This window comes from Bos indicus, chromosome 6, assembly GCF_029378745.1.
Source record: "Bos indicus isolate NIAB-ARS_2022 breed Sahiwal x Tharparkar chromosome 6, NIAB-ARS_B.indTharparkar_mat_pri_1.0, whole genome shotgun sequence".
NCBI lineage: Eukaryota > Metazoa > Chordata > Mammalia > Artiodactyla > Bovidae > Bos > Bos indicus.
Window position 1 is genome coordinate 67,038,574 of NC_091765.1, and position 21,567 is coordinate 67,060,140.

A 21,567-nucleotide genomic window follows, 5' to 3' on the forward strand; every position below is an offset into this window, starting at 1 on the left:
TCTCAGTTATGCAAATATAAGGTAATTAGGTCTGTTCATCAGGGCTGCTAACTTGATCAGTATATCAGATAAAAAGTATTGCCACAAGAAAAGAAAAAAGTATTGCCACGGAGGAGCTGCTCATGAGAGCAAGGAAGAAAGGCCCTTCTGCATCCTGGTGCTAGTAGAGGCTGGACTGGGCTGGATGTAGCCATCTTCAGCCAGCAGCTGTCCCAGTGGCTATGGATGTGACCTCAGGGTGGAACACGGCAGCTGAACAGTGAGGTTCAGGCCTGGCAGGTATGACGGCCCCTCCAGAGCCTGGGACCCCTGACTATGGAGCCCAAATCTCAAACAAAAGCCATAGTACCTGTGGTAACAGCCGGGTCAAAAGGACCTGCCTCCCACTCCTCCCCCAGACTCCAGGCCTAAGCATCAGGGGCAACCAACACCAGCACAAATCATAGAGCTCTCGTCTCTGACCAGAAAACCCCAGTGGACTTCCCAATTCCTGAGTCACCTCCCCCTTTTAGGGGTGGCATCTTCATGCCATCCTCTCCACATGTGCTGGCCCAGCACCCTGGGAAGAGGCAGCCTGAAGAAACTGACAGGGCTTTATATCGTAGCATTGCGGTCATCCTCCATGTGTCATCCTGGAGATGGAGACATTCACCATCCAAACAGGCACTTCCTCCAGGACAAGGTGCCACCCTGATATCCTGTTCACTGTGTAAATCAGGGACTTCACCCAGCCTGCTCTCTTCTGCCATGTATAAGACCTGCTCGGTCAGAGACCAAGCTAGACGAGACTTCTTCCCTCAAGGGAGATCCCTGAGGTGACCTGGGGGTGGGGGGACATGCCTCCTGGATTTCCTAGCACTATGCCAGGTGGGCTCTTGGTTTTTGCCTTCTGAGGACTGAATAAGGCTTGCTATAAGCATTCCAAGCTGTGAGGGATAAAGGAAGGTTTCTCTAAATGTTACAGGTGAGAAGGCTGAGGCCCAGAGAAGTTACGTAACTGGTCAAAAGTCACACAGCCTCCAAGTGCTAAATCAGGATTTAAATCCAAGTCTAGGTCTACATGGGCTTCTCAGATGGCACTAGTGGTAAAGAGCCTGCCTGCCAAAGCAGGAGACATAAGAGACATAGGTTCAATCCCTGGGTTGCGAAGATCCCCTAGAGAAGGAAATGGCAACCCATTCCAGTATTCTTGTCAGGAGAATCCCATGAACAGAGGAGCCTGGCGGCCACAGTGCATAGAGTCACAAAGAAGTGGACACAACTGAAGGAACTTAGCACTCTAGGTCTACATGGACTTCCCTAGTGGCTCAGCAATGAAGAATCCCCTGCAATGCAGGAGACCTGGGTTCGATCCCTGGGTCAGGTCAGGAAGATCCCAGGAGAAGGAAATGGCAACCCACTCCAGTATTCTTGCCTGAAAAATTCCATGGACAAAGGAGTCTAGTGGGCTACAGTCCATGACGTCACAAGAGAGTCAGGCGTGACTGAGGGACTAAATACACACTAGGTGTACATAGAGCATGTAGTGCCATTCCAGGCTGCCTGTCCCAGATACCAAAGGAGACATCGAAGAGCTAACAAGCAGAAAACTCCCTAAAGGGAAGGAGAATATCTATTCCTTAATATGCAATAATTAATTTAATCAGAGATCAGGCCTAAGTCTCATCCTGAAAGTACATTTGCAGACACGCAACATGAGATGAACACAATGACCCTCAATCTGCCTTCTAGTCACAGAGCAGGAAGTTAGTCTCTTCTACCACAAAGGAACAAAGAGACACAGAGGCATGGAGACTGGCTCTCCTCAGTGTTAAAAAACATAACAGTTAAGTTCTTCTTTGGACTCCTTAAAAGTATTTATGTATTTCTTACAACAGAAAAAAAAAAAAAAAAAGTCTTTTGGAAAACCTTTAAAGTCAAGCTGTAAACCCCACCGATATCAGAGCCAAAGGCTTTAAACACAGCTATGGGGGTGTTGGGGCTTCCCTCAGGCTCAGACCGTAAAGAATCAACCTGCAGTGGGGGAGACCCAGGTTTGATCCCTAGGTTGGGAAGATCCCCTGGAGAAGGGAATAGCAATCCACTCCAGTATTCTTGCCTAGAGAATTCCATGGACAGAGGAGCCTGGCGGGCTATGGTTCATGGGGTCACAAAGAGATTAAATTCTATTTCTTTAAGGGGGTTTTGACTCCAAGAAGAAGTTCAGGTTAGAATAAAATGTTTTATTACATTTTATCACCCAAGAGGAGATCAAAGATAGATAATGAAATGGTTTTTAATCATTTGAAGATAAACAGAAGGTCCCTCAAGACACTCACATTTGTATTGTTGTCCATCTTTCCCTGTATGCTGAATGCCTTTTATGTAGAGTAGTGATTGATTAGTAATTGTGAAGCTGTATTCACGTAACAAAGGGTTTTATTTCTCCAGTAGATGCGGAAAAATTGTTCGAACTCTATTCTCATTTAACTGCCCCATTGAGAGGACCTGCTGCTCACATCACAGCCCAGGAACCACCTTACTCCTGCCGGCAGCTTACCTCCTTGTGGACACAGACCTAAAAAAGCTAACCTCAGTCTCACAAGCTCAAGTTCAAATCTATAATGTAAAGGCAAAGCTCAGAAGTATAATCTTGCTGTTACTTTCTTTAGCTTGCCATTCCTTTATGCCCCTCTTATTCATTTCTCCACCCAGATTATATCTCCATAGCTTAGATATCAATGCTTAAGAAAGGTTAGAATGAAAATAAGCCTCTTTAATCCACTTGCTAGACATACAGCCAACTTCATCTACATAGTAAAGGTTCAACTAATGACAAATTATTACTTTAAGACAAGAAACAGCACTGACTCTGCAAACCAATCCTACCCTTTAGGCTTCCCTCCCATGAAGCAATTCTGGAATGATGTGTTCATATTTACATAATGCTTCCAAACACTTGCTGAAAACATTTCTAATAATGCCAATATTTCCAATATAAATGTTGTTTACATTAACAATTACACAAGCAGTGCAACTTCAACAAAAATTTACCACAAGAGCAGGAGCTACTTCAGAATTTAGCATTACCCATTGCTAAATGCTTAATGTGTATATTTGACAAGTATTTACAAACGGCCTGCTCTGACCACCATGTTTTCCTGCTGCATAAGTGTCAAAGAAACAGCGTAAATTTCCAACCCATCAATTCTTTTACAACTAAGTTAAAGAAGTATTGCTCTGAGGGGAAAACCTAGTTATGTTGTTAGAAGTTCTGGAGGAGCTACAGATATGTGAAAGTGAATAGTTAATTGTCACATTATTCAGTAAAGCCCAAGCATTTAAGTGCCCTCCACACCACAATGGGCAGAGTAAATCAGAAAGACCTGAAGCATGGTGTGAAATGCTGCTTTGCTGGAGCTGGCGTTTGTATTACCAGACGGCACGCCTGCCCACGCCCATGGAAACAAAGGGACAAACTGAGCAAGGAGGCAAAATCGGGAGTGGATGGTTTCCCAGGAGTTCTCTCTGCGCTGGGCCTTCCTCTACTCCCTCATTTGACTTTAAGTGCTGTGTTCTCCCAAAGCATGGGGCATGCCCACTCAAACCCCTGCATATGTTCCAAAGGGGATTGTACATAAAATATTTATTATAAGTCATTTTGAAAAATATGATGAGAAATTAATTTCTCATGAACTAATACTGTTGGGGGCAATTAATACCCTCAATATATTAATTTACTACTGACTTTTAACTTTCCTCAACTAGAACTCTCAATAACATCATCAGTATTTTGAGTGTTTTATAGAGATTAGGTAATTTATTCGATAGTTCTGGTGAGCCTGTAATTGTGAGATTAGAGTATGCACAGAAACTTATAGCTTACCTAGAAATCTGACATTTTAGGATCATTTGTAATGAACAGAGCTTTAAATTTCTTCTTCACCAAATATACTCTAGACCTTAGACCATTTAATCTTCCGAAGTCTTTTTTTGAGACTAAGCATTTGCATTTCTCAAATAATCAGTCCCCTATTGCAAATTTCGATCTAGCCACCCAATGGAATATCATGTAACCTCTTTGAACAATCTAAGATAATTTAGTTTAAGCTGCACCTCAAAATACCATAGCCCATAGTTAGTGAAAAGAAAATCCAATAGATTCTTAATGAGTTATTTATATAGGGGATTGTCAATGAGTATTGACTTATTTATTTATATAAAGACCACAAACAAAGCAAGCAACAGCAGCTTCACAAAAAACTGTATGTTCCTCCCCAACAAAATTACCCCTGGTCATTGGACCATCATTCTGACAGCTCTGATTTTCTAGAAAATGCACTTATCCATATTTATCATAGCTGATAGGATTTCAGTTGATTGCTTGTGACATTTTGTCTAGACCAGAAGGGCAATGTCTACTATGGAAAACTCATTTTGGGGAGCAAGGCAATATTTCATCCTTCAAAGGCCAAAAGAATAAAATGATTTCAAAAGATGCATTGCCTCATGTGTTTTCAATAGCAAAAAAATGTCAGGTTTTTTAAAGCAGAACAACCTAAAGAGTCATAACCAAACTATTCTTTGGCTAGCCCTTCAATCATTTTGCTTTACTCCAGCATATTACTTAGTGAAGAGCATTGTCTGTTTTCAATTCCCTGATACATTTTGAGGTTCCAAGTACAACGGTAGCAGGGAAGTAAAATGGGAATTAGCTCCACTTAAATTGCCGTTGGCATTTCCTGCCTTTGCCATGGTGATTTTGGAACTCTAAGGCAGAAATGCCAGGAAGAGTTTTATCCTCTGTGGGCAGAGACAAAAATCATAGAGGGCATGAAATTTAATCCCAATTAAACTTAAACTTTGGAGCCTGCAGTCTGTCTTTGTGTATCTAGATGCCTGTTTAACAATATGGGAATTATAAGTAAGGACAGCATTATCCTGATCTTATAACAGATGACAACTGCTTTAGAATCTCTCAATAAAAATAATCTCTTACATTTGTGAAGAGCTTCTCATTTTACTGAGGGTTTGCAGTATGTCATCAAGGTTATAAACAGAAGTGTAATTTAGGGAAAATCAATGGAATTAACAGGAAAAACACTTATAACTCATGTCTTGCTGTTTGATAATTTAAGAAGTAAATGTCTTAACATTCAGTCCTGCTGCTGCTACTGCTAAGTCCCTTCAGTCATGTCCGACTGTGTGTGACCCCATAGACGGCAGCCCACCAGGCTCCCCTGTCCTTGGGATTCTCCAGGCAAGAACACTGGAGTGGGTTGCCATTTCCTTCTCCAATGCATGAAAGTGAAAAGTGAAAGTAAAGTCGCTCAGTCGTGTCCGACTCTTAGCGACCCCATGGACTGCAGCCTACCAGGTTCCTCCACCCATGGGATTTTCCAGGCAAGAGTACTGGAGTGGGGTGCCATTGCCTACTTAAAACTGTCAGTAAACAACGGACATATCTTAACACAACCCCTTATCCTAGTGTATGTTTGAGAAAAGTGCCATCTCACATACATACCACAGTTTTCTTCATCACTATCATCATCACAGTCAGCCTGGCCATCACATCTTCTGGAAGCCAGAACACACCGTCCTGAGCGGCACTTGAAGTGACTAGGTGAGCATTCTGTAAAAAGCAATGGGCCATATTACTGCCAACAAACAAAACCCAGACTCATCAGCTATGTTATTCATTTACGTGTCGGATGATGTGGAGAAGATATCACTGAAGATAAGGATGGTCCTTCACCAGGCTGAAATCACCAAAGTTTGCTTGGTTCTCTTCTGTCTGCCCTCAGCATCTTTTTCCTTTATCCTTGGCATCATCTCTCCAGATTAGCTGTTTTGTGTCTTTATGCTTTCCAACAATTACCTCTCTTTCTGAACGGACAATTGCTGGAGCCTGAAATATCCTAGGAAGCCAATGCTTCTAACTGCCCTCCTTTCATTTGTCAAATTGCTTCCCATTCTAATCTTTCCACCTGGTGAGCAGGCATTTCTCTACCTGATCATCTCACATGGCCAAGGTATTTGAATGCTTTGCACTTGAAGCTGAGCGCCGAAGAATTAATGCTTTTGGATTGTGGTATTGGAGAACACTCTTGAGAGTCCCTTGGGCTGCAAGGAAATCAAACCAGTCAATCCTAAAGGAAGTCAGTCCTGAATATTCATTGGAAGGACTGATGCTGAAGCTGAAATGCCAACACTTTGGCCACCTGATGTGAAGAACTGACTCATTGGAAAAGACCCTGATGCTCGGAAAGACTGAAGGCAGGAGGAGAAGGGGATGACAGAGGATGAGATGGTTGGATGGCATCAGCGACTCAATGGACATGAGTTTGAGCAAGCTCCGGGAGTTGGTGATGGACAGAGAAGCCTGATGTGCTGCAGTCCATGGGGTCACAAAGAGTCGGACATGACTGAGCAACTGAACTGAACTGAACTGAAGGAGCCATGGCTTTATCTTCACTGTTACCTTCAATATCCTCTAGTATAAAAGCAGCTTCCATATATAATGGACTCTGTGAGTTGTGTTTACAATAAACACGGAGATTATTATAAAGTCATCTCTGCAATTTATCTTTAAAATGAATACAGTGTCTAACAGATGAGTATTAAATTCTTCAATGTAATCAAGTTTATAGATTCACCACCTACATAGCCTTTCTATTGGCAATCAAATAAAAACAACAACAAAGAAACTTCTAAAGGTAGCTGATTTATTCATTCATGTTAGATACTGCAGTGTAATTGATTTAAAAATTAACAAAAATTAACCTTCGACTTCATCATCAGGCATTAGGCAGGTTTGATTGTCTGCATTTTCCTCTGGAAATTGATTGCAATCTGTGTCTTCTGGCCACTGTAGACCCACAATCCCAAGAACAGACTCACAGCGTTCTTTGGAATGCTCACAGAGAGCTCTAAAAGAGCAAAAAAGACAACATTACAGGCAGAAATAGCTACACCAAATGTTAGGCATCTACACAGGACTCTTAATTCTGTACAGCGTGGGTCAGTGTATGTATGTGGTGTGTGTATGCAGTGTGTGTGCGTATCAATGTATATATGGATGCACGTACACATAATAGGTATGTGGGAAACCAAAATAAGGGATATCATGACAAGGGAGATAGATTCCTGAAACACAGTTTCACCAAAAAAAACTCTACTGCAGGAATGGAAATAGCGTTGTTCCCAGAACGTGGATTCCCTTCTCCAGTTTACCTTTCTTGCTTTCTCTTTTGTCTTTCAGGCAGACACATTCTCCAACATTTTTGTTTCAAGCAAGTCCCCAACATCACTTTGGGCACTCTCTCACCAAAGGGCATTGAATCTACACAACACCCGCAGCCCCTTCTGGTGCCCTGTGACTGGGCCATTTCAAGTTTTAACCTGGCTTCCCTAAAGGCAATACTTCAGCTTACACTAATATGGTTGAAAAACTTGGTGCTTCTCCCAAACCCATCTATGTTGAGCTCAAGTTGGTAAAAAATTAAATGTGTTGGCTTTTGTTAAAGAAAAGATATACTAAGCATTGCTCTAGGTGTTTCAATGTGTGTTACTTCATTTGTACCCAGAATATTTTAAATCGAGGCATCAGCATGTCTCAAAGAAGATGTTTTTTACTTCAGATGGGAAAAAAAAATGTAGTTTTGCCTCAGTATATAACCAATAAATTAGTTTTTTAAAATGTTAAGTAGACATAACCAAAGTAAGTTCCTAGGCAAATTTCTCATTTCCTTTTAAAGACATTCTCATTTCTCAAAAGTTTCCAACTTTAAACTAAGTTAATATCAACAAGATAAAGAATGGCTTAGCAATTGAACAGAGAAGTTTCTGAAAAGTCTCCATCTTGATTTAACTGTCTAGATTTAAGACAGAGCATAACTTAATGCTGGTTTAGCCTAGGAATCTGGGACAAAGACAAAGCCATGGCATTCCCATATGAAGCAAAAATGAGAAGCTCAACAGTGTTTAACAACTATCTGTTGGATTGAATAGTTTTGTTGCAGATTAATATAAGGTGTATATAACTCAATTGCTGCTGCTATTTTAAATTAACCAAAATATACTTATTTTCAGATAGAAGTCAGGTACTGCCTGACTCTACCACTTTTTTTTCCCCTGTAAAATAGAATAAAATAAATGGCACTACAACTCCATGGCACACCTGCTCATATCATAATCTGTGTGGTGTTCAACCACAGAGACAACAGTCCCAAAAGATTACTTTGAGGATGACAATTAAAGTATTTAGCACATTATAAGGGCTCAATAACATTAGATTTTTTCCAATTCATAACTTAAAAACTGAATTTTAAGATCAGTAAACAAACCTGGCAAAAGCAACTATGTGCAACCCCATGAGCATATCAGTATTTACTCTCTTTATACAAAAAATATTTTCTTACAAATATCATAAGGTCAAATTCTCTTTGATAGCTACTAAAAATGAAAGACTGCAGCCTACCAGGCTCCTCCATCCATGGGATTTTCCAGGCAAGAGTACTGGAGTGGGTTGCCATTGCCTTCTCCAAAAATGAAAGATGTATATATGATAAGAAACAAAACTAAAATACCTAGAATCAGTTCACCAAATTGTTCACTGTATAGTATTTCAAGACCCATCTCATCTTAGGCATTTAAATATGAAACCTAAATCTTAAAATTATCAGTTATATGAGGATATAAATTTGTTCCAGAGAACACTATGTTAGGGAAATGTTTATACACATATGAAAAGAAAATCAAATACAAGAATTTGTTAAGTACTATTAAAAGTAAGTATTCACTATCATCAACCTTGCTTAGCAAAAATGGAATAAGATTTACAAATAACTTAACATAAAACTTGTAGATGTTTTATTAGTAATATTTTAAAAGGCATTTAACAGAAATTTCAGTATATTTACACAAGCCTACATTGTATTATTCTATTTGTACTTTTTGTTCAGTTTCCCAAGTCATTTTGAAATTTTATTGTTTTCTGTCCTGACTCTATAGATGACCCTTCCTTGTCATCCATTTGATATTCAGTATTTAATTTGTTTTCTCATCTGTTCACTGTTTTGATATTACTGCTTTTTCTTTAAGTTCTGAACGACTTTTGATCCAAACATATGGTTTTCACAGTTACCACTCACATTTAGGCAGGCACATCTGTGTATTCACTCCGTGATGGAAAGCAGCCTGAGAGCAGCCCCACCTCTGTGACAGCCACTTTGCATGCGCACATTCTCTGACTATAACCCAGGACACAAGGCAGAGAAGAAGGCCAAACCACCACAAAGCAGGGAGCTGTGCTCCTGTCCTAACATCAGAGCAGTGTTTAGTCTGGGCTCACAATCGACTGGCAAAGCTTCACTTTTTTGTACATTCGTCTGATCTTAATCTCACAATAACTCAACCCAACCATCATCACAATCGTGATCTTATAAGTAAAGGAACTGGCATTGGAAGAGCTCAAGGAAACGGTCTCAGGCTAAAAGTAGCTAGAGAAAGAGCCAGGACTTGAATCAGAAGGTGGACTGCAGTGTCGTAGTCTTAACCACAGGACATCACTCATATCCTAAGTCCAAGCCATCCTCTTGAAATGCTGTCCTGAATTTCACCCAAGCAGGTAGAAAAACTCTGTGTTCATCCCCTGTCTATCCTGAGAGGTTGGTGTGATGTCTCCTAACTTTTGACACAGTTAAAAAGCAGCATTTTAAATATATCAACACTGCTAGATCAAGAGGCAGACAGATCCCTCCTTCTGCTGTCTCACATTTAAAAAACCACTTCTTGATCCACCATAATGAAACATGTGATTTTATTTAGTTAAAGTCCATGAACTATTATCAAAGGCAGTTCATACCCCTCATTTGGTTCTTCAGTAATGACTTCTCACTTAGATACTCATTTTAGAATTCTACTTCTTTACCATTTTAGTATGTCATTTGTTAAACACAGAGCTTCTTAGCAAAGTAGGTACTTTGTCTAAACTCAGACTAAATCTTCATTTCCTTGGTTCTCCCTGAGGGACAATGAGGATGCCTGGGGGAGATGCCACTGTGTTACCTGCAAGGCGGGATACGCTGCTGTGTATCCTCGTCACACTTTGGTACCAAGATGGTGCAAGCAAAGAACATGAGGTATTTGTAACAGTTGGTTTGAACAAGTGCAGGGAAAAGAGAAGACTCCCAGCTGATGGATGCTTCCTTTTGAGTCCTGTGGCCAAGGTAATTCGGAAAATTTGTATGGTTGTAGGGCAAATTCAAGCAGAGTTCCAACGTAATTGGTTCACACTGACCTAACAATAACAACAACAAAAAGCCACACATACAGATACATATTATATATTTTTATTTATAAAATTTCATTTTGTTTATATTTATAATATAAATATAAATAATGTAAAATATATAATATATTATATTAAAATAATATAAATAATGTAAAAACAACTTTCTTCCACATGTAAAACAACTTACAAAATTAAAGTCTATTTTAGAATCTTTCTTAAAAGTATTTAAGACTAGAACGTAAGCAGTACATGAGGTTGCCATCAAAAGATAGTGTGGTTCATGAGGTGTCTTGACAAGCCAAGATTCATTTCTGTATATGCATCTGCCAGCACACTGCCCTGAATGAATATTTCAGAAAGTCTTCCTCATTTTCCCCTTGGTTTCACTTATCTGAAAGTGACTCCTTTTCCTGCTTCCTTTACTTTAATTTGTCATCTTCTGATTTATCCATTACTTCTAAACTAATGCATTCCCCATCACCCTGCGAGCCACTTTTAAAAATTAATGAATTTAGCTGAGGAGGCAAGTAGATGACTTTTTCCTATGTGTTTTGTGGTTAATAAACATATGAAAGTGAAAAGTGAAAGTCACTCATTCGTGTCCGACTCTTCGCAACCCCATGGACTGTAACATGCCAGGCTCCTCTGTCCACGGAGTTCTCCCGGCAAGAATACTGGACTGAGTAGCCATTTAGCCATTCCATTATCTAAGGACTCTTCCCAATCCAGGGATTAAACCCACGTTTCCTGCATTTCAGGCAGATTCTTTACTGTCTGAGCTACTAGAGATTCACTGATCAACGTGTAAAGCTACACAATTCCAGGGCAAGAGGAGGCTGAGGTCCATTAGATAGCCATTGCCAGAGAGATGGTCCCTAACCCTTAGCTTGGCATCCAAGGCTATTTCACACTCCAAACCACAGCCTAACTTTCTAGCCTCATCACCCATCCTATCTCATCAGCAATATTTGCTTGATGACACCAGACATTTTAAGAATTGCATGACTTCATGATTCCTGTTAGTTTTTATCTCTTTCTTTCCTTCACACACTTGTAATCACCCTTCAAATGCAATCATGTTTCTACCTGTCAGCACTTGCTTCCTGGAATAATCCTTTCCCATCCTCCTCACCAAGCTAATTTCTCCTTGGTCTGCAGCACGCAGCACAAACATCTCTACCAGGAAGCCTTCCTGGCCAACCACTCTCCCTCTTCCACTCCCAGAAGGAGCACCAGAGTATCTCCAGGACATACCTGCCATGCCCACATGGCCCTCTGCTCTATTCACTTACTTACTTGTCTTCCCCACACAATTCTGAGACTTCTGTGAAATGAGACTTTCTTTTTTTAAAAATTGAAGTATAGCTCATTTACAATGTTGTGTTAGCTTCTGGTGTATAGCAAAGTGATTCAGTTTTACATACATAATTAAAATGAATTCTTTTTCAGATTCTTTTCCATTATAGTTTATTATAAGATATTAAATATAGTTCCCTGGAGACCTTATTTCTTGATTTCATAGTCTGCACCAAGCATAGTGTGAGAATTAAGGGAGGAAAGGAGGAAGAAAAGTGTCAGAAACCATCCTGAAAGTGAAGTCACTCAGTCATGTCCAACTCTTTGTGACCCTGTGGACTGTAGCCTATCAGGCTCCCCCGTCCATGGGATTTTCCAGGCAAGAGTACTGGAGTGGATTGCCATTTCCTTCTCCAGGGGATCTTCCCAACCCAGGAATCGAACCCCGGGTCTCCCGCATTGCAGGCAGACAATCTACCATCTGAGCCACCAGGGAAACCATCCTAGGCATTTTAAAATGTAAAAATAATTCAAAATATAGTCCAAGCCATTGAAGCAGTCTAAGTCTCCAGGGATATAACATGAACAGGTTAGGCCAGCAGGACTGGACAAAATGCTTGAACCCAGAGGGACAAAGTGGACAGAAGCAGCTTGGGAAGACTTCCCAGGACAAAAGGAGTTTGGACAGATTTGGGGGAAAGCAGCAGCAAGGCTTTCTGTCCTTTGTCTGCTGTAGACATGCCTCATTCCCAGAGGAAAGAGGTGATCAACAGAGTGTCTTTGTAGAATCAGGCCGGGTCCACCAAAGCCCTCATGCCTTAAGGGTAATTATTCAAGTTAAATTTAATTATTTAACTAAGAAGGAAAACAGATTAGCAATTAGGACTGCAGTGAAATAGTAAAACAGCTCTGGGATGATTTCTCGATTTAAAGAATCTGAGGGCTTTTCAGAGACTATGCTATAGGAATCTTGACACTGATCAGATTAAAAAGCTCATGACCACATATATAAGACTCAGTTTACTGGGGAAGAAGTAACTCTCTAAAGCTGGTGTAATCCTGAGGATGCCTACAGTGCAGAGAGAAGGAGATGGAAGAGGGATGGGGTTTGTCCAACTTCTGAAAGAGGAGTAACATGAAATGTTTGATTTCAGATTACACACAAAAAATGCATGTTCGTTATAAAGACAATAAAAAGATGCATATAGGAAAAGTTCTCCATTCCCCACCTCCCTTTCTCTTAACTTTCCTCAAAACTAAAGACAGTTTTAATCCTTTCAGGCCTTGCACTTGCTCATGTTTATACACGTAAGAATTTACACGCATAGGCAGAGATATGTCTATGCTTTCGCCAAAGGATAACTGTACTATCACTAATACCTTTCAACTTGTTTTTGTTGCTTGATAACCTATAATGACCAAGCAGCAGAAACAGCTCAACCTCTATGTTTTTCCTAATTTCTTCAATATACTTAAAATTTTACCCCCCAAAATGGGATCATTTACACATATTTTGATGCAGTCTTTTTTCCCCTGTAGACACCTTTTCTTTCTCTTTTCCTCAACCACCCTATCAAGTTTTGACTTTCTTATCTGTTCATTTCATTGAGATTAACTAATAAACATATCGTGTGGACAACTTTTCTCTCTTTTGATATGTAGGGGCTGTATCACTTTTGATTTGGGATAAGATACGAGCTTTAAATATTTCAGTGTCAAGGGAAATGAAAGGATTAAGTTATGATCATATACTACTCTGAGATCTTTATTGAATGCGTTGAGGTTGATTGAATCCTGTGTTTTGTTCCTTCATAATGGCATTCTTCACGGAGTGCTAAGCAAGATAAACTCTCAAGATATCTGGCAACCTCCAATTCTGGGATTTATGGTACCAAACTTTTTTTTATCTTAAGCATTAGACTCACATATGAGCCTGATTTACAACAGCCACTAGAGGGCGATCATGTCACAAACATGTGAGGACGTTTAGCAACCACGGGGCTGTTTCCAATGTTTTCAGTGCTCAACAGGGCATCCTGAATATAGACGAGGTTTAAAAAGATATCTGTTGAAAGAAAGGTCGTGATGGAATCCCAATGATAGCCCACTTTTCAAACTTAAACAAGATTTGTTAAATTCAACCCACAGACAGCATTGTTAACTAAACAATGTTACATCTTGGTGGCAATAGTGGTAAAGAACCGGCCTGCCAAGGCAGGAGACATAAGAGACGTGGAGTCCATCCCTGGGTCAGGAAGATCCCCGAAGGGGGAAATGGCTACCGACTCCAGTATTCTTGCCTAGAGAATCCCACGGAGAGAGGAACCTGGCGGGCTACAATCCATAGGGTCGCAAGGAGTCGGACACGACTGAAGCGACTTAGCACACACACAATACCTTAAGGCATTGGGAATCATGTATTAGGTTATGGTCATTTACATGAGAAAATGTCACGTCCAACATCCATTGGCATATATATGATCCTCAGATTCACCTTTGCATCAAACTTTGTGGCTCAGACAGTAAAGTATCCATCTACCATGCAGGAGACCCAGGTTCGATCCCTGGGCTGAGAAGATCCCCCAGAGAAGGAACTGACTACGCACTCCAGTATTCTTGCCTGGAGAATCCCACGGACAGAGAAACCTGGTGGGCTACAGTCCATGGACTCCTAAAGAGTTGGACATGACTGAGTGACTAACACTTTCACTTTTCATTTTAAATTTCTATTATTTTCAATAATTTGAAGAGCTATTATAAGGTGAACACCCTGGTAACCACCACTCAGGTCAAGAAATTGAACTTTACCAGACAATCACAGGTGCCCTTCCATATACCCTGTCATATGTCAACCTTCTCCTTCTCCCACAAAGTAACTACTGAGTTTCAGAGTCATTACTTCCTTGTTCTTCTTTATAGCTTTATTACCTAAGTGTGTACCACAACCTACATACTACAGTTTGACTACCCATTTTTGAAAACCTATTTAAGTCTCTTATAATAGCTATGTTCCCCCGCTATTTCTTTATTTTTCCTTATTATTTAAATATTGAAAAATCTGGAGACTTGACCTTGGAGTGCGCCAGTCTGGATTTTGCTAATGGAACACTCTAGGCAGGTAAACATGTACCCCTGTACTCCTTGTTACCTGAACACTGGCACCTGAAGCCAGGAGGCTAGTTAGGTTTCACCAGGACTTGGACAAGGTTCTGGGTGCTGTGATGTTCTTTCATCAAATGACACATCCACCGACTTCTCTTTGTGATGTCTACAGCTGCATGTCCATGCTCAATGTCTTATCCTATTAATTCTCCTGTTTACCATATGGTAATATTCTAATTCAATCAATTACTTTTTATTTACTCCTTGAAAATGCTTTTAGAAAGAGATCATTCTTCTCAATTGACTCTCTGATCACACTTCTATACTCTCTGTTCCTCCAACTAGAGACTGCAAAGAGAGGCCAGAAAATTGACATGCCCCTGAGAAATTATTTGAATAACCAAGCTGTTACTTCTTCCTGGATTTAACTTTTCAGTGGGAGGATCATACTGCCATCTTCCCACTCATATATACGATTTTGGTTTTCTTTTTATGTTCTTAAAACACATTCAGCACAGTTTCCCTAGCATCTCACGGTCTCATCAGTTTCCTCTTTCATCACAGATGTTCTTGCCAGGTCCTTTCCATATATATTCAGCAAACGTTTGAACATCCCCTCTTCTGAATGTCCAGCACTGGACTAGTCACTTGTCCCCATTCCTTCTGTGTTATTAAAAATGAGTGTTGGAGGCTAACGTACATGGGCAAACATGTAGAACCAAAGACTGCTGGAACACTATGGGAAACTCAGGAGAGGCCCTGAGGCATGATAGTCATTTCTGGCTTCGCATGGCCACAGCGGTCATGGGTGCAGGGAGGCAGAGAGAGACACATGTCCAGGAGCTGCTCCCTCCACCAGGCTTCCCAGCTGTCCGGATCGCACGCTGCAAGGTGCAAGTGATGGGTTAGTCCCTACACCCCAGACTGAGGGAACATTACATCCCTGTTCCTACTCCCTAAGGCAAGGAGCTATCTGCTTTTGCCTCCCAGCAGAGTGCAGACGTATTACAGATTCTGGGCTTGAGTGGATAAGGTGACACTAGCCTATCACTGAACATTATTATCTGAAATATATTGCTTAGGCTTTTATTTTTTAAATTGTAGCCACTTCTGGGAATCTGAGATAAACCATGGAACTTATCCAATGAAAAATACAAAAACCATGAAGACATTTTTCACACCTTCTTTCAAGATGTCACTAATTTCTGCAGCTTCATCAGGCCACAAAGCAGTCATTCTCAACTTGCACTGCACACTGGGGTCACCTGGGAGGTTTTAAAAATACTGATGCCTGGGCCCCACCCAGTATATCCTCAGGGACAATCAGGAAGTTACATAATTTTTTAATGGGACAACAAGAACCACTGCCTTTAAGAACTAGCCTCCTAGCAACTCCAGTGAGAGAGGCTGACTCCACCAGACAAAACATCCACATTTTCCAAACCCATATTCTCCACTGGCAGGAAGCCAAGGAATGACAGTGTTGCTCACTTATGCCCCAGAATCTAAATAACAACAGTGTCTTATTGGTAGCAACAAAGATTTTTAAGTGATTAATCACATTTTCAAGTGATGAAGAGTTTTCTGAAGGGAGATGTTGCTTGTCCATGTTTTTATAGAGAACCAAGTAGACACACACCATTCTGAAGCTCTTTGAAAAATAAGGAGTAGCATCTTTACTCTCAACTGGAGGTTAGGCTTATACACTGTTTTTAATCACACACAAGGAATGGGGATGAGTGACTAGCCCAGTGCCTGATACTCAGAAGAGGAGGTGTTCAAGTGTCTGCTGAATATACATGGAGAGAGCCTGGCAAAAACATTTGTGATGAAAGAGGAAGCTGCTGAGACAGTGAGATGCTAGGGAAATTGTGAGCGTATTTGAAGAACATAAAAAGGAAACCAAAACCATATATATGACTGGGAAGGTGGTAAATGATCCCCCTACTGAAAAGTAATCTCCAGGAAGGCTGAAATCATGTCTCCTTTCTTTTCCATCAAAGTGCACAGTCCCTGGAACATCACAGGCTAAGTACTGGTTGAATATATATATGAGCCAAGTTATCTAGTGCTCTTCCTACAAATTCTTTTGACAGATGAAAAGATATTTAAATTTTTAATCTTAAAATATTTCAAGTATAGAGAAAACAGGAAAACATACAGCTAGTGAGTCCCCACCTAAATGTGATATGGGCTAACATTGCTCTCTCAAGCTTTTTAACCTAACAGTGCCATGCTATGTCAGATAACCCTCAAAACTTTAGTAAAATACACATGTCTGAGACAACACTGTCACTCTCCAAAATTCTGCAACCCAAGTTCAAAGTGAAGTTAAAAAAAAAAGATTCTGAAAGAGTTCCAAGGAAGAGTCCGAGATAAGCAAAGTCTAACCATATACACACATACACATATATTTAATGGAGTTTAGAGTGAATAAAATGGTAATACGTCTTAGTAGTCAGACTGGTAACTATCTGCACTGCTCTCTCCCTGTGGGAAGTGGAGGACTGGGAATTGTGCTTTCAGCCAAACGGTTCTTAAGTGCTCATGAAAATAAAAAATCTTGTCAGATGGGTTATTAAGTGGCTGTCTCCCTCACTCTCCTATCCAGCCCACTGTTTTCACCCCTAAAGTTCCCCTAAGGGGTATGGGCTTTCCCCACCCATAAGCTCTATGCTGACCCAGAAAAGTCACGAGTAGAATTAGGATCCAAAAACTTGAACAAATCCAGGGACCTGAACCGTTCAGCTTTTCAACCTCCCAGCCTCCAGGACCTTCACCGCCAGGATCAGTGCTAAGAGGCCACACCTTCTTGTCAACTGAAAGCTTGACAGACCTCTTCTGAATCTTAAGCCCTAGCTGACAAGGAGGCCAAAAATTAGGTCTAAAGAGTGTAAGAAGGGAGTAGACTATGAAGGCAGAGTCCAGAAGTAAGATACCATTACTAGAAATCAGGGTCTTTGGGGACTTCCTGATTCATTTTAAATTCCTCGGGAGAGTATTTCTGCTCACCCTGCCCATTCCATCTTCCCCTAATTATCCCTCCTTATAAGCCAGTTTGGAGAAAGCCACCTGTCTACACCGTTTGGAGCCTTTCCCTTGTCACCAACACAAATGAACACAAGAGCCACAAGATTATTCTAGGTCAGCAAAGTTCCTGGAAGGGTGAGAATACATTTTATTATAAGAACAGACCGCCAAAGTTTTATGTGGTTGTTTAGATTAATTTTATATCTGCTTCTCAGATAAAGTTTCTACTTTTAAAGCTGGGCTTTAAAAAGGAAGAACGATAGCATCTGCCTATAGATGGAGCCAGGAAAATAATATATAGGAGCTGATGCTCAGTGGAAAGTCATGCCAATGATATTAAACAACATGGATTTATAGCCCATTCACAGTGACACATTTGTTTATGATTTCAGTTAATTAAGACCACTTTGCTTCTTTTCTGCTACCACATGTAACCTTTTTTTTTTTAAAAAGAAAAAATGTATGCATATACATATTTTGGAGGGATTCCAGACTTCAGCATTTTAACATCAATGAGAGAGGAAAATGTTGAATGCATATCCTGACAGAGTGATTGCATGTGTCAGAGGCTGTACTTACTACAATTATTCACACTGTTGCTGGGGTCACAAAGAGAGTTACCACCACATGAATCAAGGCAGGAACTGTAGAGGCATCTTTGGTCTCCTTCTTGACACAGAGTCTGACCTACAGAAGAGAGAAAGGCACATTCACTTTCATCAGCATCCGTAAGTAAACTCCAAGTGCTAGTTTCTGAAGGATCCAGAGCCGAGGAAGGACACAACTCTAATTTCCTTCCAGCATCTCCAAAAATATTGAACACAAGCTGAGTAGGTACTTTCTGGATTAATTTTCCTGCTGCTAAATACAACACTGTTATTTCAGAAGGACTCTTCAGGAATTAAGAAACTAAGGGGCAACCCATCCTTTAAAAATAGGTTGTTATAGTTTTTCATGAAAAAGATAGCATCTTGTATTTACATGGGTGCATATAGCTGATGACAAAAGAAAACTCAAGTAATTTGAGGGAAGCACCAATATTTTAAAGTCTCATTTGATCCCAGCTCTAGTTTTCCCTCTAAGGAAAATGCTCTCCTTAATAATAAATAGGGCATCAACATTACTATAATAAGGGTACTTTATCATGGCAGGATTGTAAGCAGCTGTTATCCATATTTTTGGTGTGTCTCTGGAAAGTAGCACTGCCCAGCTGCAATGACCTGAGAATTAGGTTTCTTGTTTCCAAATGAATGACAACAGTAATGTCAGCCTAATGGCTTTTCCTTAAGGTATATGGAGAGAAAACTGCTTTTCCCATTGATTTCCTAGTCATTTGTAGATAAATGGAAGAGGTAATAAATTACTGCCCATTCTCTTTCTATCTTGCCCCCATTATAGTCAATTATTTTTAAACACATCATCTGGACTCTACAATATCTTGCAAGGCATTTTAAAATATAAATAACAGCATAGGTATACATACAATCATTCTTACCTATAATTATGACAATATTTATTATACTGGACTTCCTTATCTAGCATTCTAAGTTATATCTACAATCTTACCTATAATTCTAAATATAATATTTAATATACTGGACTCTCTCTCCCTTCTAGTACCATTAATGAACAACACTATATATCATAGCCTTGCAAAAAAGAGATATTGCTCCCTTTTTTTCAATATTTAGCAGATAAAAGGGGTTTTTTTGCAAGGTAAGTCAGGCTAAGTCCCATGAATATTAGTCTCTTAAAAAATTTTTATTCAGACAGCATGCATTCATTATTTGAGCCAATATTAAGTGCTTGCTATGTGACAACTTAGTTTGCCAGCAAGGCATTGAGCATTAAAAGATAAAAAAAGTCTGATAGTTTCAACTCTAATTAGGGATATTCTTCATGAGCGAAATCTTATAATGCCATGTGATCATTGCTCCCTGAAGGTACATGTAAAAAGCAGTAAAAGCAAATTAGGGCAGTAAGAAGAAAGCTTCTCATAGGAGTTTTTAGGCAGATGGGATAAGCTGGGGTAAGAGGGAAGGATGGTTTTCCAAGCCAATAGCAGGATGTACAAAGGGCTGGAGTCACTCCCTTTAGTTAAGGGAGACTAAGCAGGAAGGCTGAGAGTGAGGCTGAGGGTTGTAAAGGCCTCTATCTTGAATAGGGCTCCAAGCCCTGGGAGAAGCGATCCCAGCCCTCCTCCCAGCCTAGTCAAGCATAAACAGTCAGTGATTACTGCTGACAGTCACTCTGCGGTGTCGTAACTCGCTGCCCTTCACTCTCAGCTTTCTAAAGGCAATGGCGTTCTCCCACTTCTCTATGCTACCTTGCTCTTTCCACCTTGGGGCCTTTGGATAAGCAGTTCCCTGTGTCTGAAAGGCTTTCTCCATTCCCACTCTCCTTTGCTAATTCCATTCATTCTTCAGATAGTAGCTCTAACACCTCCTCCTCAGGGAAGCTTCCCAGAAGCCCTTTACCAGGACATGCATCCATAACACGAATCCTAGTACTTTGAATTTCCCTCCTGGCCCGCATCCCTCCCTGGTTACCAGACCTACTGTTGCACGCCTATCTCCCCCAGAAGCCTGCCAGCCCCATGAGCTGTTCTGCTTGCCATTGAATTCCCAGCACCACAATATATTTTAGTATGCTGAATTTAGAAGAGTGAATAATCTAAATTCACTACAATTTTACTTTCCTTTTTTTTATATTTACATTTTATCATGTGACTTTTCTTAAATCTCACAGATATAAAAAAATACTAGCAAATCCTGCCACTGCATAGTAAAGAATACAAAATTATTTCAAACAGCATTGAATTATGTAGAGAGAAAGAACTATTTGATCAAAAGGGAGCTTATTGGCTGATATGGAATAACTCGAGGCCAGAAAAGGATTTCCTTCTGAATTTTCAAAACTGGTAAAACAAAGCTATCCTTATCTAGTTTTTTATGGAATAAATCTGTGATTTAAAGGCTCTCTCTTTTGGTCTACAATGCATTCTCATTAAAATTTTCTAATATCAATATACATTACGGCAAATCTAATTTAGCTACAGGTGACCAATCTCATTAGCTGATGTGGGATACACACAGCCTACAACAGGCTTTCAGGTACCAGCCACAGAAAATAGCTTACAGTTACATTTATGGAGTACTCAACACATGTCATCTCTATGAAGTAGTTATCATTATTCTGAGATTACAGACACAGAAACTGAGAAGTAACAGGGTTAAATCACTGGCCCAAAGTCAACCAGGGAGTAAGTGGGAGCTGGGATCCAAACCCAGGCAGCTGAGCGGCAACCTCCACATTTCTAACAACAAGGCTATGTACTAAGGCGCAAGTAAGACTTATAGACAAATGTACTGATTTTTAAGTCCAAAGATATTACTAGCCCTGTACCGAGAGATACTTCTACACAAACTGAGGCTTAAGATAATCAAGGTAGAGCTTTCTTTTCCAACAGAGAACCAATTTATTTGGCTTACTTTTTCTTTGGGGGCTTCACAGATAATAACAGACTGCTTTTAAAGTGTGTTCAAGCATATTGTTTGGCAATGGGAGGCATTAAATGGCTTCTCTGCACATGGTTAGTTTTGGAAGCCATTGCATTCAATTTCAGAAGCCATTTCCTTCTAACTGGAATCTAATTGAATTGAAGAGTATGTGCTACACTTTTCTCTCTATTGTAGTGTTTCCCCATAAAACAGCTAACTGAATCTACCTGTGCTGTTTAAGTGTTTAACCACTAATTTTCACCCTTAGGAATGAGTTTTCAGTGTAAGTTGCATGAGACTTGTATTTACCACCAAAAAAGGTTTCTGGCTGACCGGAACTGTGGGGACCAGTGCATTAGGCAATCT

General features: G+C 40.3%; 1 protein-coding gene across 3 annotated transcripts in view; it reads right to left on the reverse strand.

Moving 5' to 3' along the window:
- CORIN (corin, serine peptidase) overlaps nucleotides 1-21,567 on the reverse strand; it is a 309,430-nt gene that overhangs the window by 65,904 nt on the left and 221,959 nt on the right. For all 3 annotated transcript variants that reach the window (XM_019962698.2, XM_070791393.1, XM_070791394.1), the window contains 4 exons: nucleotides 18,281-18,388; nucleotides 10,048-10,279; nucleotides 6,763-6,908; nucleotides 5,504-5,611 (listed from right to left, as the gene is read on the reverse strand). In XM_019962698.2, the coding sequence (XP_019818257.2) occupies nucleotides 5,504-5,611; nucleotides 6,763-6,908; nucleotides 10,048-10,279; nucleotides 18,281-18,388 (594 nt within the window). The remainder of the gene's footprint in view (nucleotides 1-5,503; nucleotides 5,612-6,762; nucleotides 6,909-10,047; nucleotides 10,280-18,280; nucleotides 18,389-21,567) is intronic.